Source organism: Phyllostomus hastatus, unplaced genomic scaffold (genome assembly GCF_019186645.2).
Source record: "Phyllostomus hastatus isolate PE091 unplaced genomic scaffold, TTU_PhHast_1.1 phas_scaffold_78, whole genome shotgun sequence".
Lineage (NCBI taxonomy): Eukaryota > Metazoa > Chordata > Mammalia > Chiroptera > Phyllostomidae > Phyllostomus > Phyllostomus hastatus.
In genome coordinates this window covers 28,741,145-28,767,874 of record NW_025334041.1, presented here as the reverse complement: position 1 = coordinate 28,767,874, position 26,730 = coordinate 28,741,145, and the positions used below count along the sequence as shown (strand labels likewise).

The following is a 26,730-nucleotide window of genomic DNA, read 5'->3' as shown; positions in this document are numbered from 1 at the left end:
CCTCTGACTCCGGCTCTCTCCCAAGGCTGTAAAGAAGGTGTCAGCCAGAGCTGCAGTCATCTAAATGCTCAACTGGGGGAAGATCCACTTCCAAGCTCACTCACAGCTGTTGGCAGAACACAGGAGATCCACCTCCAAGCTCCCTCGTGTGAACTCTTGGCAGGCATCCAGCCCTTGCTGGCTGTTGGCCAGAAACACTGTTCCTTTTGACAGGGGCCTTCCCATAGGGCCATGCGCAACGTGGCAACGTGTTTCTTAAAAATCAAGAGGACAAAAGAGATGCAAGTCCCAGTCTTTTTGTAAACTAATCTCAGAAGTGACATCCCATCACAAAGTTGAGACTTAACAACCAGACTAACAACAAAAGTTATGCTCTGGCTGTTAGTCTCTAGGTCCAGTCCACATTCAAGGGCAAGGGACTCTGCAAGAGCATGATTACCAGGAAGAAGGGGCCCTCTGGGGAGTACATTTTCTAAAAGGAAGGGGGGTGGGTACTAAAGACATCTTTAAATTATAAAATCAAATGCTACTTTATGAGTGGTCTACCACAATTGCTAGAAAATTTTCAGAAGGGAAAGATGAGTTTGGGTGGTTAATAAAAGATTTTATAGGCAAATCTTAACTGTGTCTGGTCAGAAATTTTAGGAAGAATAATTGGTCACTGGTGTTACCGGTGACCTGGAAAGCTGAGGCCCTTGAGGCGGAGAACACAGAAGGCCAGCTCAGTAACCCACACACAGGTTTCCGATTTTTTTTGATTTGGTGACTAGACAGTAAGAATAGAGTGAAATATCAGAAAACATTCTGAGAACAAAGAAAGACCAGAAAATTTTGAGTGACTCAATAAATGAGAAGCACAATGGGCCAGGGATTGTGTAGGATGTTTTACATGTTTTATTCTTTTGAATCCTGTCAGTAACCCCATGGCACTGAGATTTTGGGTACCATTTTATGAAACAGGAGAGGACAACAGATACAAGCTAAAGGACTTGCCCACTGACATGCATCCATGACCTTGTTTTTTCTCTTGTGGGGTCCTGGTCTCTCCACCCCCAAAGCCCAGGCTCCGTTTTTGTCGTTCTGCTCTGTGGCGTCACCCTGGGGAAACCAGGGATGGAGAAGATAACCAGAATCACACAGCCATCAACTCGCGCAGCACATTCTAGGCACTGTGATGAGTACTTGGAATATATGACTCCTGGGAATCCTCCCACCAAACTTACGAAGTAGGTGCTGTTATTCCCACTGGATAGATGAGCACACGATGAGTTAAAAGAGACTAAGTGACCTAACATTACAGAACTAGGACACACAGAAGTCAACTGACAGCAAATAACAAGAGAGGCCTTTACAGAGCAGGGGCTGCTTTGCCGAAAGCCATCTGGATGGTTGGCGCAGATTTGGGGATTTCAAACATTAAATGGTTAGTTTGAGATCTTTTCTTCTCCAGATAGAAAGCAACTCTCTCCTATTCACTCACAGAACCGAGTCTGAAAATATACATAACCAAATTCAAATCCAATAAACAAATTCCAACACAAACTGCATAATTAAGGCTATTTTTATGATTAGCACCGTTTAGTTTCCCTGAATATACCAGAGCAAACATTGCTACAGCAAAAATTACTGCTAATGGTTGAGCTTAACAATAAGAGAAAATCCCCCCAGGGGTCATTTAGGCCCCAGCTACAGCTGTGCTTCGCTATATTTCTTACTTGAAAGCGGAGAATTAACAGGAAAATTAGGCTCTGCTATGCTGTGCAGATGTAGCTAAGACTGTATTAACTTATTCAGCAAACATTTCTTCAGTGCCTACTGTATGCTGAGCAGTGTGCTAGCCGCGCCGGGATCGTGGGAATGAATCCCACCCGGCACTCTCAACGAACTTGCAGGTGAAGGAAGTTGATGGGAGGAGGCAGACATAAACAGCCATGTGTTGTGAGTAATATAAGGCGTATAGTGGAAGCATAATGGGGTGGAATAGAAGAGTTTTAAGGCTGCAGCTTCATAGAATGTGCTAAGTAGATGGATACCAATTTCTGATCACATGTGTAGGAGGGAATCTAGTTACGGGAAGAGAACAGAGGCCTGGAAGTTACCTTAATCTGGGCTAGAAGCTGATGCCTACTCCAAAACTGGGAACATGAGAAGAGGAATAAGTTTAAGGAATGGAGAAATTTTATTTCAGAAATGACCAGTTTTTGTATAAAAGATTCAAGTGGTGAGGTCATTAAGGACATTACATTTGTGAGACCATATCTTACTAGCAGGTGTCTGGTTACACGGTAGAGGTAGAGGGGCTTTAGTGCATTGCTGTTACAGTATTAGTGCAACCAGCAGCAACAGCAGCAGTGGCTTATTTTGAGCACCAAGCATGGGCCAGAATTTGTATTAAATACTCCCCGGTGCTACCTAACTTAATGTCATGACAAACTTGTCAGCACAGAGCCGGGATTTGAACAGAGACCTACATGACTTCAAAACCAAGATTCTTTCAGTGGTCTCTACTTAACCAGCTCACCAGCGCAGCAGATGCTCTCTGCACCTTCTGCACGCCCGAGGCTGTGATCCGCAGCTCTCCTGCGTGTTCAAGGCTCCAGCAGGTCTGCACACTTCTGCTCCCACCATCAAAAGTTACGTGTTTACAAGAGATGGAGCAACTGTGCTTACTGTAATCATGCATTTTAATAAAACATATGCTTTGATGCAATGTGAGGATAAAGTTATATTTGTGAAAATGAGATAAAACGCTTAGGGAAGATTTAGTAAAGACTGAGCTCAAGTTATGTTTGCAAAAATGAGATAAAATGATTAGGGAAGATTTAGCTCAAGAAAATTAGATATGAGAAGGAAATATAAAAGATATAAACCACAAACACTGAGTGGAATGTTGCATTCATTTTGCTTTACAAGTATCTTTTTCATCCATTATAAGACACTGGAGTAATTCTATAGATTGTATGCTATGGTTCTGGTTTATGTAAGAAAGAGTGTATGAGCTCTGGCCAGTGTAGCTTAGTGGGTTGGAGCATTGTCCTATACACCAAAAGGTTGCAGGTTCGATTCCCAGTTGGGGGTCACATATATACAAGGCAACCAATCAATGTTTCTCTCTTACATTGATGTTCCTTTCTCTCTCCCCTCCTTCCTCTCTAAAATCAATAAACATTTTTTTTAAAAAGGAGTACATGAAACATCAGCCAACCCATAAACCAAATCTTTTGAAGATTTCTATGCACTTGCCCAGGGTGAGCATGTTGCGAGAGAAAGGAAAAGAATAAGAACTTTGCAGCTCACTGGAGACACGCCTCAAAATCTTCAAAGCTAACTGAATGATAATGTTCAAAGATGTGGAAGGGAAATTGCCACACAACAGGATTATGCACTAGGATTTTGCTTGGGGAAAAATGAAAGGAACGTATTTCTGGTTTGTTTTTTTGTTTTCTGCAAAGCTTTAGTTCATGTGTCCTGCAGACAGCAGAATGAAAGGAGCATGGGCTGTGGAATATATTAGATACACCTTCAAGAACGTAACTGACAATCTGGTGTTGGATAAAGTATCTGAGTCTCAGTTTCCTCAAATTAAGATGGCATAGTACTACATATTTTTTAGAAATGTACAGTGTTGGGCACAGAGTAAGTTACAAAATAATGGTTATTCATATTTTCTCCCTTTCAGGGGAGCTATTAAAAAGTACAAGATCTGTCTGGAAAAAGTACAGCTATTGTTAATATAACGAGAACACTTTGCACACCATCGATGTAACCTGGCAGCCAAGGCAAGTGGACTGGAATGTGCATGTGTGAACAGTTATGACTTCACTGTACTAGTCAGTAGGGATGGTAGACGCCATTGAGTGAGCATGTGTGCTGTGCGGCTGTCACATGCAAAATGACTGAGCAAGTAAAGCAACAACTCTGCATCAGATTTTGCATGAAGCTTGAACATTCCTCCATGGAAACTGTTGGGATGATTCAGGAAGCCACAGCTATGGGCAACTGGTGATTGGCAGCTTCATCACAACAACACATCTGCTCATGTATCACATCTCATGCAGGTGACTCAGCTCCCCTACAGCCTAGACTTGACACCCTGCAACTTCTGGCCTTTCCCAAAACTAAAGTCACCTTTGAAAGGGCAGAGATTTGAGCCCATTAATGAGATGCAGGAAAATATAACAGGCCAGCTGATGGCATTTGGGCAAACTGTGTGAGGTGTCATTGTCCTATGCACAGTATTTCATGTATCTGATATCTTCTTCAATAAATATCTCTATTTTTCATAGTACATGGCTGGATACCTCTGGACAGATCTTATATAAAATAGTAACAAAGAAGGTAGACAAGGAGATGAAAAGGAACATTTACTATCTCTGTCAATTCTTACACGAGGGACTATTCTTGCCTCATTTAACGTGGACTTGCAGGTTGGGACAAAGAACTTTCAGGAGTCTCTGTTTAGTTGAAAGATGTTGAATCTGGCCAGAGGTAAAGATAAGGAACTGGATGCCAATAGAAGTATTTTGTTGTAGCAACTCCTTTTTTGTACATTTTTGTACACTGGAGATAAAAAGATGAAATGAAAAACAAAAAGAATTTTGGCAGAATTACAGGTAATTAGAATACTGAGATGGAAAGGAAACTGGCAAAGTCAAACATAAAAGAAGCTAGAGGAACCTTCTGAATAACTTAAATTTGTGAAGATAATTTTGATAACTAAAGTGGGTGACAAAGCCAGAACTATACTTAGAGGTGAGAATTGCGTACCTTGTGTATACGCTAATCCTGTTACTCAGTACAAGGCATGTTAAAAAATAAATTGACAAAATACTCCCTTTTTAACAAATGACTCCCCAGTGCATGTTCTCAATACTACTGAGAAACCTCGTTAGGAGGTTATAAATATTACCAGGTAAATGCAACCGGCACTTTTGGATTTATTTTTTAAAAAATCATTTGTTGATATTCTCTGTCAGTTCCCATTCTGAACACATACAAGGTGGTGTAAAAGTAGGTTTACAGCTGTTCATATGGAAAACAATACAATAAATAGTAATACAAGGATAAACTCTGTGTTTCACAAAATGAGAAATGAGTTTATTTTTACATGATTATTTATTATTGTACTATTTATCATGAATGACTGTGCAACTGTAAGCCTACTTTGCCCTGTCCTGTGTGTATATTCATTACCTTGCACATGGTGAAGAGAAATCTATTTTCAAGCTGGCAAAGGGAAATACGATTGTTCATTTCAGCTCTTATATTTACAATGTGCCACATGATTATTGGGCTTTAAATTTAGCCAAGACTTTGAGTCATTCATGATAGTCATCAAATTGATGATATAGAAATAAATTTTATATGCTTGGTTTAGGCCTTCATAATAAAAGTGCAGCTGTGATTCTAATTGTAATTATAGGGTTAAAAACAAGCATTGGGTTTTATATCTATAAATCAAAACTTTCAGCAGGTATCTTGAGTATGTGTACGTACTAGCCTAACTACATTCCTACTGCTGAACGTCACCTATCACCTGGATTTACAAAGTTCCTGTTGGTTTTAAATATACACGGTCTGTCCAGAAGGTATCCAGCCATATAATATGGAAAAATAGAGACATTCAACAAGAGACATGAAACATTGTACATAGGGCAATGACATCTCAGTCGCCTTCAAAGGTAGGCACTTTGGGGACCTCACACAGTTCTCCCAACCATCATCGGCTACCCCATCGTATTTTCCTGAATCTCATCAAAGGACCAAAGTCTCTTTCCTTTCAAAGGTGATTTTAGTTTTGGGAAAAGCCAGAAGTCACAGGGCACCAAATCTGGGCTGGAGGGCAGCCAAGTCACCTGGTCAATTTGATGTTTTGCTAACAAACTCTGCACAAGATATGATGCATGAGTAAGTGTGTTGTTGTGATGAAGCTGCCAATCACCAGTTGCCCACAGCTGCAGCCTTCTGAGTCGTCCCAATAGTTTCTATGGAGGAATGTTCAAGCTTCATGCAAATTTGATGCAGATTTGTTGCTTTACTCGTTCAGTCATTTTGAATGTGATGGCCACATAGTACACATGCTCACTCAATGGCGTCTACTGCCCCCACTGACTAGTACAGTGAAGTCATCATTGTTCACACATGTGCATTTCAGCCCACTCTCCTTGGCTGCCAGGTTACACCAATGTTGTGCAAACTGTTCTTGTTATATTAGCAATGGCTGGACTTTTTCCAGACACACCTCACCATATGTATAAGTAGGAAATGAATTAATTTACAGAATACCATTAAAAAAGAAACAATCAAATCTGGAATTAGAGTTCTTTTAAGATTTGGAGGATCTAATCATACGAACAAATGAAAGCTGTCTGGAACCATCCAGCCCTCACTCTCTCACTGCCTTCCCCAGCCAGTGCCAAGGACACTTGGGATGGTATTGCTACAGCTTGGACATTTCTCAAACTGGTTTCTAAAGAGCCCTGGACTTCCAGATACAATTACACACAAATACCACCAAAGTCAAAGTCTTCATGATAATCACCTCCAATGGGAAGCAGAGCCTGAAGGATGCCAAGGCAGTTTGTTCATCACAGTTGATGGTCCTCAGAGTCCTTACTAGAAATCGTGTCTACTGCTGGGCCCCATGATTTAAGAAAAATGAGAGGAACTTTCAGAGAATCAGAATCCAGGATCGCAGAGAATGAGACCTGTGAGAAAACTAGAATTGTTTTGCTTGAAAAGGAAAAGTCAGAAGGGCAATTTAATAATGGTCTTCCAGACATGAGGAATTATTACATTGAGGTTAATGACTGTATTTCCTTCATATGCAAACATAGCAAAAGAAATAAGAGTTTCAGCCTTAGTAAGATCATAGTACAGAATCAAAAAAAAAACCAGCAATCAGATGCTAAGCCTATTTAATCAAAGGAATAGATCACTCTGTATACTGTTTATGGAAGTTTTTTAAGGCAACATGAATTCTTAATCTGTTTTATGTATTAGATCAAACTACCTGAAGGAACAAAGATGAATTAAACAAACTTTGTTTTTTCAACCCTGTGAATCGGTGATCTGTCTTTAAGTTATATCATAAGGTATAGATTTGAAAGTTATTTTGATTAGCGTCTCATAGCCTGATGCTGCCAGGAGCAGAGCCACCTGCTAATAATGTTACAGAGTTTAGGGGTCAGGAGGAACGTTCATCTCAGGGGATATGAACTCAGACACCTTTGGGGCCCTGGGGGTATCACGAAGCGGGGAAGCTAACAGCACAGAATAATGCGGAGGTGCGGAAGTTGTGGTGCCCCTCCAAAAGGGGCAGCCACTGCTGACCAGGGCCAGTTATTACTATGGCAGTATTACCATATTGCCAGATCACTGGCTTTCTCGAGAAAAATTGGTGATCTAGAATACATGAATTTTTTTTTTTTAGGGTTGATAAAATACTAAGCTTTTTCAAAGTACTCTGCAGGAAAGCAGTGTGGGAGGTTACTTTACAAACCGTTGGATTACCCTTTAGGCCACTAGTTAACCACACCAGTTAAACAAATGAATGAAACAGAACCAGCTGAACTCTAAAGCTTAGGTGAAGTAATCCGCTAAGCTTTCGCAAGGCGTAATTGAGGTCCCTGCCAACTCTGTGAGTCTCTTGACCTCCCTCTCCCTCTTCCCTGCTCCCAGTACCAGGTGACTTACTCACACAGGTGGTGAGAATTTAAAGGAATTGTTTCCCTTAGCAACGTAGTTTTATTTAATAAAACCATCAAATACCTTAGATTGAAAATGTTTGTTGCTATACTAAAGATGCTACTGACACTATTAGAGTTTTAGAAATGCGCTTGTACATGGGTGTACATGTCCCTTTGAGTGTGTGAACTAACATTTGTTTATAACATTGGCTGCATTAGGCATGCTTGGCTTGAAAGCCCACTTACCCTTTTATAATTTGGTGATGTTTTATTTCTCTTTGTGACATATTCTCAAATAGCCCATCTCCACCTGGGGTAAGGACAGCCAGATTTCTGAAATCCCCTTCCTTTCAGACAGGAGAATATGCCACCGACGAAGAGGAGGACGAGGTAGGACCTGTCCTTCCTGGCGGTGACATGGCCATCGAAGTCTTTGAGCTGCCTGAGAACGAGGACATGTTCTCCCCGTCAGACCTGGACACGGCCAAGCTCAGCCACAAGTTCAAAGAGGTAAGCCTCTGCTCTGCAAGATGCTTTCCAGTGCCTGTCCATTTCATTTTTAAGTATATATTTTTGTTTGAAAGATGGAGCAAGAATAACCAGTTTTCAAAATAGAGCCTTTTAATAATGGATTGTCTTGGGTCACATTGAATTTCAAGGTAAAATTTAAGGGGATCTCATTCTACTATCACTAACTTGGATGTTACTTGTGTAGTGACAGCTCACAACTTGTCTATTCCATAGTTTCAAGCGGTAACTTAAATGTGCAGTTTTCATGGTAAGTTCAGGTTATATTTTTCCAGGTTTTTTTTTTTAGAAGTTTTGGGACCTGGCAATGAGCTTTCCTTTAAGGCAGTGATTTCTACAACAGTTTTTTTATTTTCTTTTCCTAAAATAGACAAGGTCCCAGCAGAGTCAAATGACATAACCAAACGGTGTAGTTGAAGAAAGTTCGGTGAATGAACTTTGAACAGAGTGAGTAGACGGTGAAGCGCACAGGGCCGCTGGGCAGCGGCAGGCCGTCGTTACCGTCTTTGACTGAATGGCGAAGAGGGAGATGACTTTCCTGGAGGAGGGCCATTCAACACCCGCAGTTTTATAAGACACAGCCACTGTAAAAACTGCACCACGGGTCAAGGGCGATGTATACCCAGACCCTTCTCTGTTCCTGCTGAGGTCTCCCAGTGGCCAAAGCCTGACAGGGCAGTCTGGGAGACCTGGTGGTGAATTCCAGAGAGGTCAGTGCTCTCGAGGCAGGAGCTGTCAGAACAGACAAGAATGGGTCCTGAGGGGCACGTGCAGATGACCACACAAACTCCCCGTGCTGAGTGGGGCCGCAGGCACGTTATTCTCTGTTGTTCCAGGGGACATCCTCCATGGTGGAAGACAGGCGTGTTACTATTCACAGCCTCCCCACAATAACCCTCACGCACTGAGGCTGGAAAACCACTTGCGGTTTCAAGTCTGTTAGGGACTTGACTGCATTGGGGGGCAGGGGGGAATGTCCTATACGTGGAAAACAAGATTGGTAATTGCAGAGTTATGATTTCTAATTTTATTTGTAATATCGACTTTTAATTTTGAAGTGTCATAAATAGGTTAGATTCATACAGTCTGATATTATACTTAACATGCCTAATGTATTGACTTGCCTTTTTAATTCCTATAACAGATGTACACTTGTGAAACCAGTATCAAAGTGGTCTCACAAGTACTTTTCAAGTATAAGTTTTTACTTACAAAAACTTAAGTTCATTGTAGAGTTTTGGAAAATAAGTAATTGTATAAATACAAAAATTCATCCATAATCCCAATACTGTAGTATTTGGGATTATATATTTAATATATACTGTGTTAAGTTCTTACTCTATATTTAGATTTGTAATTATTAGGATTTTTCCATGTCATTAAATGTTCTCCATAAGTGATGCTTCTTCCCTTTTTCATCTTATGAATCTTTCATGATTTATCCTAATTCCTTGTTTTGGAACATTCTTTATTTCCAGGTCTTTTTATTTATTCTTTTAAAATTTTTATTGTTGACACCATTACCTGTCCCCACCAACCCCCCCATTTTGCCTGCCTCCACTCAGCCCCACCCCCTTCCTGCCGGCCGTCACCACTCTGTTGTCCGTGAGTCACGCACATATGTTCTATGGCTGATCCCTCACCTTCTTTCATCCAGTCCCTCCTCCTTCTCTGCCCTCTGACAGCTGTCAGCCTATTTATTCCATGTGTCCATGTTTCCAGGTCTTTTAAAAAATTATTATTATTAAAAGTAATACTATAATAAGTACCTGTGTACTTGTCTTTAGGATAATTTCCCACAAAGGAATTATTAAATCAAAGAATATGAATATTTGGGGGACTTGTGATATTTAATGCCGAGTTGCAACCAGATGGCTTTTCTTGTTGATATAGAACCTATTTGTGTGTTGAGAGCCCACTTTTCTTCCACCTATTCCTATTAGTCAGGTTGAACCATTTCCATTTATATGGTTCACAGAGTCCCTGAGGCAAAATAATGGTTTTTTTCAAATGGCTTGTAAATAACTATTCCTAGTTCTAAATCAGATATTAATGTTTCAGTACAATAAAGTGTACACTGTTATATAATGATCACAAAACTCAGAATTTCCTTATAGCAGTGCCTGTCTTAGGACCATTTCTTAAAAAAGCTTTCTAGATTAACTGGTATTTTCAAGTGAACAAGCGCTGCAGAATAAGAAAGTTCTGCAGGAAGTGGGTGAGTGGAAGAAAGGGGTGTATTCAGAGCACCTGTTTCCCCATGGCTGTGACTGGGCCCAAGAATAGAGATTATCTCGAAGAGCAGATGGACCTTGTTCTTTAAGAAGTCTCTCTTGCATGTTGTAACTCTCAATCCAGCTTTGAGGCAGTAAAGTCAAGGCAGTATGCCCTGGCAAAAGCCTACAGTAGTATAACTCTTTCATGTTGCCAGGTGAGTATGGTCCCTGTCGTTTCGTAGATAACTGAGCTGGAAGTAGGGTCCACATTCTTTTGTGGAAGCTAAAGCCTAAATGCAGAAATACTCTATAGAAAGTTCTGTCCTTCATTTTCTGAATTGAGCCAAGGACTCAGTACTCCATAACTGTTGTTTGAAGTGTACACCATTGGGTAGATGACTGCATGATCTAGACCAAGGGCGGGCAAACAATAACCCATAACCTAAACCTAACCCGCTGCCTTTTTTATAAATAAAGTTTTATTCAAATACAGCCATGGGCATCCATTTATTTATTGTTCGTGGCTGTTTTCATGCAGCAACAGCAAGTTGAGTGGTGGCACAGAGACCATGTGTCTGCAGATCCTAAATTACTTGCAGTCTGACCTTTCACAGAACATGGCTGCGGACCTGGCTGGAGGCCGCCGCGTGCGCTGGGCCCATTCTGTATACAGAGCTGATTTGCTTTTAGCCTGAATAACCAAACCTGTAGTTTTCTTTTAATTTTGGTTTTTAAGAATTGGAGGTTTGTCCCCACTTTAAGAACAAATACCACATCATTTCACTTATCTAATTTACCGATTTTCTTTTGTTTTATATGTAACATTAACATATTCAGGAGATTGCCCCAAGCAGCAGCTGCGTGGCACTCTTACCCAGCCTCTTACACAGTGTCCATGTCACAGTTTTACATTTCCGCATGTGATGAACACACGTATCCAAAAACTCTATAACCCAGCTACTTTTCATAAGGTTATGCATAAAACCTCGGGAGGGGGTGTCTAGTCACGTTGTATCAGAATCTGTGCAAAGTCTCATATCACAGAGAGTTCTCTTAATTACATTGTCTCAAGCACAAGTACGTGTCATACCGTTTGGAAAAGGACTTTGGACTGACATTGTCTCCGTCAGTCCTACTTTTGGCCTGCTCTGTATCTTCCCCTGTGGACTTGCAGCTCCTCTGTTCCACTGGCTGTCTCCTCCTCAGTCTTTGCACCGCCCTTGGCAAATAGAGGTTAAATATTTGGTGAATGAATGTCATCAAGAATACACTGGAATTTTTTAGTATACAACAAAAAAGTACCTTAACTTAATTTTTTTTTCAAATAGTTAACAAGACAGCTTGCACTTGTATTAAGTGCTCATTTCCCCATTTCCCTTGGGTTGGAGAGCCAGCATTATTAGATACAAAATTTGTGTTTTTTACACTCTGGACTGCTTTCAACCTTCATATTCTGTTCCATTTTCTCATTCTTTGCTGAAATATCTTTTGAATGTATATTAAACATTGATGGAATAAATCATATCTATCTAACTTCAGAAATTATTTTTGAACTTGTTAAAGAAAGCATATGAATCACTTTATTAATCCCCTTTGAAAAAACTTCTTGTAATTTTTATTGTAATTACGTTAAACTAGTAAATTATCTTGCAGAAACTGGCATTTTTATCACATTGACTCTTTTAATCCAAATTTATGGAATATAGCTCTTTAAGTCAAGTCTACTTTCTGATCTCGAGAATTTTATAGCCCCCTTATCAATTACATACAAGCGTCCATCTGTACGTAACAGAAAGTCTTAAATAGTGTGTTACTCAGCTGCCACAAAGGTTATATTAGCTTTGATATAAGTTAACAAGGTTTCATTATTTTTCTATTTTCAGAAACGACTTTAATAAGAGAGACTTAATGACTTGCATAAGGTAGAAATTACTGTTCCCTGAAAGTTTGTCATTCATTACTCAGCTATGAAACCATCTGTGCCTTTGTGGAGGAAGGCTTTAAATGCCTTTTATGATAGCTGTTACTCTATTCAGATTTTCAAGTTTTTCATGGGCCAGTTTTGATATACAGGGCCTGGCAGAAGTAAGGCCTTTTTGAGTGTGGTTGGTAAGGTAATAACAGGGGTGTAATAATTTATGTTTTAATTTGAACACTTCACCTAAAATGTCATATGGTGTGCTTGAGTGTGATATTGTTATGTTACAGAATTACATGCTTATGATTTTGTAAAAAAAAAAAAAAAAAAAGAGGGGAGGTGTTACTTGTGCCAGACGCTGTATTTGCATTTCTCAAGAATACATTTCTCATATATTTCCTAGGCATTCATATTTATTAACTTATATTTTTATGGGATAAGTTTAAAATACTAAAATCTTGAATATCTATAATTAATTTCCCTATTTATTCTTTTCTTTATTTGCATATTTTTATTTTTTAGTTTTTTTCCTGGAATTTTGTCTGTAATGTTATTTTTTACATTCCTATTGTTTCTTTTTAAATTAAAAATTATTTTATTATTTCCTGCCAATATCTTTATTTTTATCCTTTCTTCTTTATTGGCATTAATTAGTTGTATTTACAACATTTATTTTTTGATAACACTTACATTCTATCAGTATATTTAAAAATGTAATTTTTTCTGAATATTGCTTTAGCTACAGGTCACAATTTTTTGCATTTAGGATGTCATGGACACTTACATCTATTTTCTCTTGGGATTTCATCTTTAACAACATTTATTAGTGACATTTTACTTTCTAAGCATATGGACCTTTATTTTGTTATCCTTTGGTTATTGGATTCTAACTTTATTATACTCTGGTCAGAAAAGATATTCCATATGATAGCTGTTTAGAATTTTTGAGACTTTTGTAACTTAAAGCATAAATCAGTGTGTTTAAATATTCCTCACATATGCAATAAGCACTCTCATTCTGTGTTTGGACATGAAATTTATATACATTTTTCATTTATGTAAGACTCTCATGGACGTGGACAGTGGTGTGGTGATGGCGGGGTCGGGGCGGAGGTGGAAGAGAGGATAAGGAGCATAAATGGTGATGGGAAAATACAACAAAAATAAACTATTTTTTAAAAGATTAACAATATAAACACATATTTTTCTATAGCACAGCTTACATTTTATCTTATCACCTAATTCTGAAACACATATTAAATCAAAAGCTACAGGTTTTTTCCTGTAATTCTATCAATTTTAGTTTTATATATTTTAAATCTTTGTTGTTATCCACATAAGTGTTCAGGATCATTAGAACTTCTTGATTTATTATAACATCTCTTGTAGCTTATGATGGATATTACCCCAAATTCAATTTTATCTGATAGTAAAAATTCAACACTGCCCCTTTTTTTGTTTCATAGCATCTATTTTCTCTATTTTTGTTTGTTTTTAGCCATTCTGTATCCTTTTATTCAAATGTGTTTTATGTAGTCAGCCTGTTCCTAAATCTTACCTTTGTATGACCCTGGGAGGCTTTGTCCTTAACTGTTGAGTTTAACCCACTTATATTTACTTTGGCCACTTTAATATTGGAACTTAAATCTGCTAACTTATTTTCTATTTTCTAATTTCATGCTTTCTTATCGTTTTTTAATTTGGTACCTACTTGTCATTAGATACAGAAAATTTTCATCTGCGGCCTAAAAGTTAAACATTTTATTCTATTTTTCTAGAGATTTCCCTTGAGTAGCTTTGACTCAGCCTGGAGTTATTTTCTCCTAGCAATAAAGAAAACAGATCAATAGCCATGTCGTTACCATTTAACAAAATAATAGCCATAGCATACTCTCATCTACCTCTCCCCTCCAATTTTATTGTTTGTATTTCAGGAGTTTTAGTTAAATGTATTTAGAGCTATGCATTTTGCAAAATAAATAGTTCCTACTCACCTATACTTCTTTCCACCTCGAATGGGATTGCAGTGCCACCCTGATATTAGTTCACCATTGTTTTGGCGCCGCTGTCTCGCCGCATGGACCTAAGATTCACTCAGCAGCCAGGACCATCCACACTTCAGGTCGTCGCGGTAGACTGTCCCTGATTTAGCTCCAGGTGCAGGCTTACCTGGGACACCTGCGGAAGGTGATGCAGTAGTTAGAATGCTGACTCCCATTCCTGGTTGCTGACATGTTCCTACTTCAGATCTTCATTTTTGTTCCCAAACATTTAGAAATATCTGTGTTCTGTGTCTTAGAGTTTCTCACAAGCTTGTTTTATGCATTGATCAGTGAGACCCTGAAGCCCATTCATGTTCCTTCTTCTCTTTTTTTGGCATCTCTGAGGTTGAATTCAGGAGAGGCTGTAAATACCTTTGGTTAGCTTGCTGTGTTGTACTAAACTGGAAGTTTTCCCCTACCTAATTTAGTCATTTCTACCTTTATTTTTTTGAATTCCATTATCCTATTATCCTTAGGAATGTTTAACTTTTTATTCTAGCTTCTTGCATTAAACACTTAATTTATTGTAATACTTTATTTTTAAAACACAAAAGGACTTAACACTATGAATCTCTCTTTGATTAGGCCTTTGGCCACATCTTTTATTTTAGTTCACATATGCATTCCTGTCATCATTTTGCAAGTAGTCTATATTTTACATGTTTACTGTTTTCATTTTCTCTTTGACTTGAATAATTGAGGAAACAGTTTTTAATTTGTAATTTTTTGCATTAATTTAATATTTTCTTACATTGTGAGCAGATAACATTGTTTTACAAGTTTTGATTTTTTAAGGTAGTACTTTTATTACAGATTAATATGGGTTCTTATGAAAAAAGTGATATGTATTTTATACCTTCTATATCCTTATTAACTTTTACCACTTAATAAACAGAGCCATTTAGTAAAATTACACCTCATAGTATTTTGGGTCTAACAACTTTGATTATCTATTTCAATGTTATGTTGAAAGCACATGAAATATGACTTAAAGATTTTTAAGTATCCCTTGCCTGATGTTAACAATCTGCTACTTTTGTTTGTAGTTTCTGGATAAACACACTAGTGTGTATGTGTGTGCCTACTTTTAACATAAACCTAACTGTAGCACTTTGTTTTATTGTAAATTTAAGACACATCATCTTGGAATCTAAGGAAAGCTAGCAATTTAAATTTATTGTTTAATTATTCAAGGTCTAATTGAGCTCATTTCATTTTATGTTTTACATTTCTTTTATGTTTATTGGTTTTTACTAAGAATTATCTTTAAGTTTTTAAAAAGTGGTTTCTACATCTATAATTTTCAAAATTAAGAAAAAAATATCATTTGAATGTTCCATATAAAATAATACAATCTTGGTTTCTAAGACAGGATTGTTGTTAAAATTTAAGTGTCACATTTTTTGTTTTCAGTTAGCTTTGTGAAACAGGTACAACAAATAGTTACAGTCTCAGCTTACTCAGTTTCACCTCTCTGTGTTTCTTTTTCCAGAAACAGTGTCATTATTATCTTTTTCACATTTTATTCCATTTCCTATTGTTTTGGTGTCTGAGATTGTTCTCAAATGTGTCCTCTCATATCAGCGATTCCGTTTTCTGTAGCATTATGTATGCTTTTGACTTTAAATTCATTTACAATCTTCAGCCCCTTAACATGCCTTAATTCTTTATTACATTTTTAGTTTTCTTACTCCTCATCCCTTTCTCATGCTTCTTCACTTTCTCTCCATCCTGGTATTTCATAGTTACCTTAAAACATCTTTTTTACTATAGAATACATCATTTTCACAGGTTTGCTTATTTGAGTTTTCAAGTTGATACTGTTTTTACCTTGATTTGAGGGTATCAGATGCCTATTTCTCCTTCATTTACCTTGAAATGAGACAAAAAAAAAACCCTTTCTGCATTTGATGTTAGTCAGCAGTTATCCATGTGTGTGATGATGAATCCCATCTCTAGACCTCTATGAGGGGGATGTGTCTATGTGTCCAGCTTCCGGTCTAGTAATAGAATACAGTTCTCTACACTAAGGTGCAAGATTTCCAGAATTTGCCACTTAGTTTTCAAAGTTAAAGAGGAGGGAAAAGATTATTCCCTGCTATCAAAGCAACTACTATGACCACCCTGTCTATTTTGTTCTACTTTGGGGTCTGCAGCTAAAAGTGTACAACATGGCACTATCAGCCAACTTCCTGCATTTTTATTCTGTTCTAGTAGTTGCTTTCTGAGTGACTGTGGAATACTGAGAGAGCTGGAGAGCCCAGTTGGAGGACAGTTCCTGGGAAGGAGAGTAGATGTTCCCCAACATCCTCACTGGACAGACTCGAGCTCTAAAGCAGTCACTGAGGCCCTGGCTGATGTGGCTCAGTGGATTGAGTGCCAGTCTGCAAACCAAAGGGACACCAGTTCGATTCCCAGTCAGGGCACATGCCTGGGTTTTGGGCCAGGTCCCCAGTAGGGGTACACAAGAGGCAACCACACATTGATGTTTCTCTCCTTTTCTTTCTCCCACCCTTCCCCTTTCTAAAAATAAATAAAATCTTTAAAAAAAAAAGTAAAGCAGTCAGTGAGGGTGGCACCTCTGTCTTTGGAGTAGAGTTTGGATTGTTTTTTCTTGATTCAATTTCATGACTTTTTCATATTTTAGTTAGCAGTTTTAGTGTCTATTTGCTTGTGAGTTTTTCTTTTTCTAATGTGATTTCACTGCAGATTTCGTGGGAAGTAGGAAGAGGCTGAATTAGAAACTGCAGACCAGACAGTTAAACTGTCTACCCAGTATTTCCGGCCCTCCCCTCCTCCTCAGCACTCATGGGCATTAGCATCCCATAAAGATAGGTGTATGTTCATCTTAAGGGAAGAAAATCATGTGTAAAAAAATCGTTAATTTACTCAAGTCATAATGACTGTACAAAAATAATCTAAGACAGGTATGAATGCATTAAGATAGTAGAATAAAGTTTTCTTTATAGAACTTTGCATTAACATGTAGAGAAGCTATAAATGTTACTTACCTAGCAGTAAACAAATATTTGTCTACAAAGGGACTGTAATTACGGGCTGTCACCTACGTCCAGCACCTTCACCATTAATCACCAGCTGATGAGTTCCTACTTAGAGAGTGACCTTGTCCGAGTACCTCACCCTGTGCCACATCTGCTGCGATTAGTGTCATCACTCAGATTGGATTATCTGCCAGTTTCGGTGAATTCTGCGTAAACTCTTCCCTGAGAGTAACAGTTTTGTTCATGGACAGATAGGTTCCATATGGAAGGCTTGGGACTGAAGTTATAAAGAACAATAGCTTAGCTTCACTTCAACAGCACCAAAGTAGAGGCAAAAACAGCTCTGATTCCTTCTTTTGTGGAGCTCATACTGCCGTGGGTAAAACAGACTCCAAATAATCCCAAAGATAATTGTAAAAATTGTCATTCCAATGCTGAAATGCCATCATAAAGTATACCGGTTACTGTTTTGTCCTAACATAAGAGCAGAGAATGTTGCTCTTAATGTGCTCGCAAAATCTCCACTACCTGAGCTCTCCTAAAAGCTTGCCTGCAAAGATAATATTTTTCACTTAAAAAATTATCTTTCCCATAATGCTTCCACAAGATAAGTGAAGACAATGCAAAAGTTCAATCATATTATTTATGTTAATTTATAAGGATGTTTCTCTTTCTAGTGCAGTTACATTTGGATTATATTGAGTCTGTGATAGGAGCACATGTTCCTCTGGTTGAGAGAAATAGGCAGAAAGTATACCCAGCAGGTACACATGCAGACTGTTACCTGAGAGCCACTGTTCTCTGTAGGGGTGCGAGTGTTTAGTTGTTCTGTAATCCTGGGGTGGCTCTCTGTGGCGCTAATGTTCAAGATGACAGAAGAGATGGGAGACTGGTCTTATAAGTTGAAACACACTGACCTGGGATTTTGCTTACATCCTCCCTTCCTAGTTCTTTTGTCCAATCCCAGATTCTCCAAAGGCCAAAAGTTCCAACAGGTTATTCATGCTCTGTTTCTACGAACCAGTCCTGCTGCCCTCCTCGGCCTGTAGTGAGTCCACAGGACCAGTCTTGGGGTGATGTGCGAACCCTTGGACGTGACTCTGGAAAGGCTATTGGACATGAAGGAGAACTGCTCTAGAATAAGAAAACTTAACCTGTTGCCAACTGTGCTTCTCTTGTTAGTGGCTTCACCTCTTTGAAGAGTGATTTTCTCTTCCTCATGGAGGTATTTCAGGCCCATTGTGCTGACTTTGCCTGGAAAGTGGGGTCTGTAGGTGGAGACAGGACAAATAGGCCAAAGCCAAACATCATGTGGCCTGGTTATAGGAACAATAGACTAATCGGGCCATCTAGGAGCAGGTTTCCCTGGTGTTTCTCTCAGGATGATCTGAGAACTTCTCTCAGGAGGTTGTGTTTATTAACCTCCCTTTAATTAAGTGTCTTAAAGGCCAAGTCCATGTCACATTCTTAAATCCTGAGTGAGTAGTACAGCACCTGGCACACAGTCTCCTTCAGTAAATGCTGGTTGAATAAAGAGGCAGGTATTTCTTCCAAAGTTCCATAAGTAATAGCAGCAGCTGGCTGGGCACCACTTTGTATTCAGTGTCAGAATGCTCAGAGACCAGCATGAGCGAGTGTCCATGGCTTCCAGACGGAGTAATCCTTTCTCCTCTGGGAGGTGACAACCGTGACGTGTGCCTCGGGGTTTATGTGAGGTTTCAGTGAAAAACGCATCCAGAGCTGGTTCAGATGACGTGAGCCACGAGGGGAAGAAGAGGGCCAGGGGCATCAGACCCCCTGCGTCTGCTGGAGCTAGAAGAGGCCATGTGACTTCCCTGAGCCTCCTTCCCCACGTGATCCGTGATCCGTGAGAGGGACAGTGCCTGGCTTGCTTCCCTCACAGGTTCATGTGCAATGCTAACGGAGATGATAAAAAAAAGAGAAAGGGTCATGTAAGAAATTTAGTGTCAGTGCAAAAAGCCATGGACTGAAATTTATAAAACCAGGCTTTGACCTGTTAGCTCTGCAACTGGAGCTACTGAAACACCATTTTTTTCTCTATAAAATGAAAGAGGTCAGTTGATTTATTTTGCTGTTAATACTGGTGAATTTGTAGAAGTTCTTTTAATATCCATAAGAATTACAAGAATCACATATTATAATTTAGGCCTTCTGAGTACTAAGAATACTTTGCATGAAAACTTTTGTGTTTCTTCCGAATAATGTCTCAATTTACACACTTCATTCTTCCCTCCTGTATCTGAAGAATTTGGCTGCACTTAGGAACACTCCACACTTTTATCAGTGCTCTGCTCATGAGTTCAGTTCTCTTCTGTTACCCGTTTTGGTGAGATAGGAGGGGTGGGGTAACTGAAGACCAGCTTGTCTGTTGGACGGTTTTTACCTAAGTTTGTCCCACACATCAGTAGATTAATCTGGCATATGCATTCATAGGGATAAAAATGCTGGCTTTGGACAAGAATTTCTAGACTGCAACCATGACAACCATTTCCAGGCTTCCACTGCGTGAATGTCACACCTGTAGTACTTGCATGGGCCTTGTAGTTCCTCCCATCTAGCGCTCTCATTTTTCATACAGGAAACAGGGGCCCAGTGAAGCAGCTTGCTAGAGGTCACGGTAATGGAACAAAGAAAACCCAGAATCTCAGCAAGTTGTGTGCCGCGTGCTTGGTTACCCTATAGGGACTTAACCACTGAGAAAATAAAATCTGGCACTTCCCCAGAGTTGCAGCGTTCATTGTAAAATCTGCCCTTTTGATTTCTTGCTGTTATTCCAATAGAACCAGAGGTGTTTGTTTTATTTCATGTGTGACCTTTTATAGCATTAAGCACTTTTAACTGAGAAGTAATTATATTTGAGTTCTACTGATTAGTCTTTCTTAATCTTGGCTAACTTTACAGAAGGCTGATTCTCTGCTAACCACTGTGCTAAAAGCTTTATGTGGGTTATCTCATTTAATCTTTCAATAAGGAGGGTTAAGACCTATGAGGAACTGCATTTTACAGGAGAGGAAAGTGAAGGTAAGAGAGGTTAAGTAATTTTCCAACACCGTGTAACTGGTACATGATAGGCCTGAGATGAATTCAAGTCATAGACAAGCTCTTGGAACTGGGGAAAAAGCTTGTGTAATTAGAACAACCTTACCACAGGCTATTTGAAAAAAATAAGAGTTAAGTTCAATATCTCATCAACATTATAATGAAACACCGTTCAACAACAAAATGCACATTGAGGACCTGCTGTACTCTTTACACTTGGCACACAGCAGAAAGAGAAAGGAGTTGATCTTCTTGTCAATAATAATTGCAGATTCTCCAGAGTCACCTAGGCACTTGGACTTGCCGGGTGCCCAAGTGTATTCACTCTGAAGTGCAAGATCTCCACGGAAAAGAATTCCTTATAGCCATATATGTGTGTATGTATGTATGTGCACATGCATGCATATATTTATGTTTATATATAAATAATGTATTGATTCTACTATCTAAGTACTTTTGCCATTTTAGTTTGTTATTTTATATTGGTAGGGTAGGTTAACACTGATATTTATTAGAAGGAGAAAGAGTTATTTTCACATGAGCTTGCATGTAACAGCTCTTTCATAAATGCCTGTCGAATTAATCCTTATTTTCTGAGGAAAATGGCCCTGGATCAGGAACCAAAGATCAAGGTTCCAAGTCCTGGTTTTAATAGCAGTTCACTGTGAGAGCTAGACCAGGTCAGTTCTCGGCTATGAGCCCTGGTTTCCCGTATCCAGAGTGAGTCCAGAAGTGTGAGGACGGGTGATTCTGCAGTCGTGAGGCCACTCGAGCGTGTCAGACTGGGCTGCCAGCCACTGTCAGGTCCCAGTGAGTCATCCGGTTGGGGATGCTTCCTCTGTGGAGACTGAGAGAGTGCAGAGGCCCCTGGAACCAGTGAGGGCGAGAAGAGCAAGAGCTGCATGGGCAAGATGAGTGCTGTGAGTGGGACAGAGTCAGATTTAAGCATGTCATGAGGGAAGGAGAGCAGGATCAGACCTGCAGCTGTGTGGACCCCAGGGCTTGAAACAGAACAGGAGCCCTGAAATTACCAAGGAGAGAGCATTTGGCAAAGAGCTTGGGGGCCCTCAGGGCTGAGCTTTTATTCATTGGCACCTAAGGGTGTTAAATCAACTGGTAGCCAGGTAAAGACCAGGGAGACAGCAGGGCACAAATCAGAGAGAGCCAAGGCTTCTGAGGCACCGTGATCTCCAGAGGCTCACGTTTCTAACCTGCCATCAGCCGACTCCTTTTTCTGATAAGAAAACCTTAGACTTTTTTGATTACAGTAATATTGGAGGTTTACAGTCCCTCTTGTTCAATCTTAAATCCAAAATGGTCTGACACCAGATTTCAAAAAACAATTTTGTGGGAAACTCACTTGGGGGCAAAAACGACTAAAGCTGACAGGAGATTATTTACAATTTCTGTGTGCTTCACTTAGTGGAAATAGTCCTATGCAAAAACATTCGTGTGTTTGATCAGAGTGCCTCCTCCCCCGACCCTGTTGTGGGTAAAATGCCATTTATGGAAAACACATCTTTCTACCTTTCAGAGATTGGGAGAATTATGAATTCCAAAATCATGTGGCCCCAAAGAGTTCAGAGAGGAGATTGCCAACCCACATATTGTTTTCCGCAAATGTTGGTGTATTTATTTATGCCTGAAAGATAGGAATATTTCGTTTTCCCCTTCCCTCGCAGATAAAATGAGTGCAGGGAAGGTAAAGCAAAACAGATGTAAATGGGGGTGGTGGGGGTGTGCTGTCGTACTAATAAACTGTGGCTGTCGCTTTTGGGGGCCCAGGTCCTCAACATAAGTAGATATTTTGGAGGACGGAAATCTAGACCTTTACCTTTCCTGCAATTAAAAAATAAACAGGGATTTCGACCTGGAACTGCATCGCCCCTCTGCTGACAGCCTGAGCTGTAAAGAGCTGCTCAGCCTAGTGACTCGCGGTGCCACAGCGCCACCTTTCTTCCAGACTCGGAATCAAATCTTCACATTGCCACTAGCTCGACTTACTGGTTGAAGCTTTTCAAGAAAACAATTCCTTGGCACTGAAATTATAAAGAAAGAGCTGCAAAGGGGGCAAAAAAAATGTTTTCTTCCCTTTGGTCCCTGAGCAATTAAATTTGTAACTTAATCCGATGTTAGGGAGTGTGGGCCATAGACCCTGCGTATAATTACTTTGTACCTAGTGAGTCATTTTACACACTAGACATTTTAATTTACAACCTGCTGCATTGCAGCACTTTCCTAGGGTTTCTGCTGTGTAACACGATATTCTTTTATTGTCTGGGGCTTGAAAATTATAGATGCACTTTCTTAGTTCTGATTTTTCTTTTCAATTTTCAGTTGCAAATCAAACATGCAGTTACAGAAGCAGAGATTCAAAAATTGAAGAACAAGGTAAGCACCAATCAATACATGGTGTTTGAACAGTACCTTTTAAACTTTGGAGGCCATGAATAAAGTCAGCCCTAGGAATAAAGGGTTCGTTCAGGTACATTTGAAAGAATGCAAATGTCAGACTCATTTCCGCTGTTGGATGCACAGAGGAGCCTGAGAGTAAGAACGCACACCCTGGAGGATGAGCAGCACTATGCCCCTTAGGGAAAGTCATACAACATTTTACAAATACATGTTTACATGTTTACACATATGTGGTTCTCTCCGAGCTTTCCCCTAAAGGTATATTTAATGGTTCACACACTGAATTACATTTTGACCACTAATTCCTTAGGCAGAAGCTATTATTCTGTATCTCTTTCTCTTTATCTTATTTTAAGTAGGTTTATTCATTTGTTTTTTTACTTATTTATCAGAAACAATATATTTTAACATAGTACATTAATTATTTTATATAGAAAAATTCCAATTTCTAATTAAATATCATGCAATTTAATATATGAATAATTGTTTGTTGGTGCCAGATGTTACTGGAAATTTTTAGTCATTTAGTTCACATTTAAATGTGTGTGGTGGGGAAAACAGGTCATGATGAAAGGTTTTATGTGTTTTTAGTCTCTATATAATACCAGATTCAAAAGGGCATTTTTACTGGTGAGTTGTAAGGTTCTTATCAATTCCTAAAATTGTGTCTAGTTTTGTCAAGTGTGTAATTTCAGAGATTTAAAACTATCTTTTGAATTACTTTTAAAACGGTATTCTTCATTGTTTTTGTGATCTTCTAAAAATTAAGACATAATTCCTTCCCCACCACTGACGACCTGTTTTCCTGTTCACACTGAACACTTGTCATGGCTTTTCCCTGTGTTTTAGATGGAGATAAGTTTGCAAGGCTATTTTGGTTAAATGGTATTCCCAGCTAATATTTCTGTAGCTCGTTAGTCAAAACATGTCTCTATATCATTCATGGTATCAGCCAGGCTCTGTGAATAATTTTTAAATCAATAGTGGTTGGTAAATACACAGCTTGAGTGCAAAACAGTGTTTAATAAAAGGTGCAGTAAAATCCCAGGCCCATTTTAAGTTGCCATTGTTTCTTGGCATAGAATGGAAGAGCAGAAGTATTTTTTTAATTGTTGGTTACAATTAGGTAGAAGATTCCCCTGTGATTGTATGTGCTTTAAGAAAGCTTATATTTTTTGACTATAAGCATTAAATTTAGAAATCCTATGAGTTAGTATTTATATTTTTCTCATTATTATATTGGCATATAATTTCCATAGATTAGCTTACCTTACTGCAACTCTTTATGTCCATGTTGATAACACAATTTTTAGTTTGGAAATGTTTTGACTATTATTTACTTTGTACTCTGTTTTGCAATATATTTAGTTTAAAATATGCATAAAACATAGTTTTTTATTTGTTGAATGCTGTGTAATCTGGGGATGTCTTAGTTTTTGAAAATTGATAGTTTATAATACTCAGCATTCTTTTGAACCTTATAAAAGGCATGTGAAACAGATGAAGCACTAGTTTAAAGGTCAGATCATTATTGTGAACAAATGACCTTGGACTCCTCACCTAAAGAATCAACCTTGATGTCCTGTAGAAATGAGGGGGTAGGACTAGTTTATTATCTGTTCTTCACAGTCCCTGGAAGTAGAAACCACAAGAAGCTGCCTTTCTCTTCCATTGGAGGAATTTAAATTAATTTGCAATAATTTATTTGTTTATTTACACTATCTTTTATACTTTTATAAAGATTGGCGTTTATAAGGCTCAGAACACTACCAGCAAAATAATGAGCTAGAAACCATGCTCCTGTCGATTGAAATAAAGGATGTGATAATATTATCAAAAGGAATAAAAACAAAAGTAACTAACATTCATCAGATTGTTATTATGCACAAGGAGCTGTTCCAAGCACACTGATGGTAGAGAACTTAGGTTACTTGCCCAAGGTTTAAAGGTCAACAGTGGCATCGGGATGGCTGAGTATAGGGGGCCAGACAGGTGCTTGAATCATGGAATGGGTGAGGCACTTGTAAAGTTCATGATTTTCTAACCACTTTGCTGCACATCTGAAGCTAACACAGAATAAAATTGAACGTAAACCATAATTGAAAAAAATAATTACCGGTCATTAAAAAAAGAAGTGAGGGAGTTAAGTACGGATAGTCACAGAATAGCCACAGGAATGTAAAGCACAGCATGGGAAATGGAGCAGCCAGAGAACCTGCACATGACCCATGAACATGAACAATGCTGTGGGGATGGCCTGAGGGAGTGGGGGTGCTGGGTGGAGGAGGAAAAGGGGAAAAATTGGGACAACTGTGATAGCATGATCAATCAAATATAATTTTAAAAATAAAGTACATTAAATGTAAACAAAGCCAATAGTGGCGGAGCTGGGATTCAGGTTTAAACCTCATGGCTCCAGAACCCTCCCCCTGCCAACCAATCAGCCAGTTGTGCTTCTGCCTCTCTCTCCTCCATGCTCATCTCCCTTCCCTCCCTTTCCACTTAACTCTTTTTACATATAATTACAGGTGTGTGTGTGTGTGTGTGTGTTTTAAATCTCTAAAGAAACACCTGTGGAAATGCATTAGCTAGGGTTAGTCAGACTCTGAAACATTTTTTACTGCTGCCGGAATTTCACACCACTTACTGTGATGGAAAGATACTGGGAGTTGGAGTCAAACCCCCATGTTGTTGTTTATCCGCTGTGTGAACTTGGACGAAGCATTTTCCTTTGCAAGGCTTCTATTTTGTAATCTATGAAATAATGAAAGCAATGCCTGCTCCCCTCCTCTCAAGGTGTTTGGTGATTGAGTGTATGTAACCATTGAATCCAATAAAAAACATGGTATAAAAATGTGAGGGATTTTTGTTAGAAAAGTACCCAGATTCTCTTTGCCCTGACATGTTTTTAAACCAGCTTCAAGCAGCAGAAAACGAGAAAGTGAGGTGGGAACTAGAGAAAACTCAACTCCAGCAGAATATCGAGGAGAATAAAGAGAGGATGTTGAAGCTGGAGAGCTACTGGATCGAGGCTCAGACGCTGTGCCACACGGTTAACGAGCACCTCAAAGAGACGCAGAGCCAGTACCAGGCCTTGGAAAAGAAGTACAACAAGGCCAAGAAGCTGATCAAGGACTTCCAACAGAAGTAAGCAGCTTCTAATGACCAAAGGATACTTGTGTGCATGTAAAGAAGGTTTATATCCAGTAATTTTTTAATGTCTAGTGGAATAGAAAAGATCCCCTGAATCACCACTGTAAGAAGCATAGTTAAAGCCAAAAATAAAGACTAAGTTTTGGAAAGCACTGCTGTTCTTTTTTTCATAGGAGATTATGTTTTGTTTATTGTATCATTTTTTTGGAAACCAGTTACATCATGAAATTTTCTTGGGCTCATTAATCATTAATAGGAACTGTTAAAACATTTGAATCTCTCTCCTTTTGGAAACATCCCTGTGATTCAGGAGCAAGACGGTATGTGCAAAGCAGCAGTTGGGGCCTTGCCGAGGCCGTTTCTGTCCCTGTTCTTATAATCAGTAACTGCGGAATTTTCCCATGGCAGACAGAATAAATATTGACTAGCAAGACCCCATGCCCTGCCATTTCCCAGTGGTAAGAGAGACCATCACCACACATTCTGCTGTTGAATTTCAACAGCTCTTTCTGAGCTAATGCTGCTTTGCCTCCATCTGTTGGATGTTGGTATAATTTCAGGGAGACCGACCAAGGAGATTTTTATTGGATATTTTCGTCAGTTGCTTCTGGCTAACTAGAACAATAAAAAGAAATGTCAGTATCTCTTCTGGCCACGCCACGCCTTCAATATATAAAAGAAAATGCTATAGAAATAAAATATAAAAAC

The 26,730-nt window shown here is 39.0% G+C and overlaps 1 protein-coding gene across 4 annotated transcripts in view; it reads left to right on the top strand.

Annotated features, from left to right (window-relative positions):
* The window catches only part of PPP1R9A (protein phosphatase 1 regulatory subunit 9A), a 264,322-nt gene that overhangs the window by 190,231 nt on the left and 47,361 nt on the right, over positions 1–26,730 (top strand). For all 4 annotated transcript variants that reach the window (XM_045827667.1, XM_045827666.1, XM_045827665.1 and 1 more), the window contains 3 exons: positions 8,043–8,198; positions 22,792–22,845; positions 25,787–26,016. In XM_045827667.1, the coding sequence (XP_045683623.1) occupies positions 8,043–8,198; positions 22,792–22,845; positions 25,787–26,016 (440 nt within the window). The remainder of the gene's footprint in view (positions 1–8,042; positions 8,199–22,791; positions 22,846–25,786; positions 26,017–26,730) is intronic.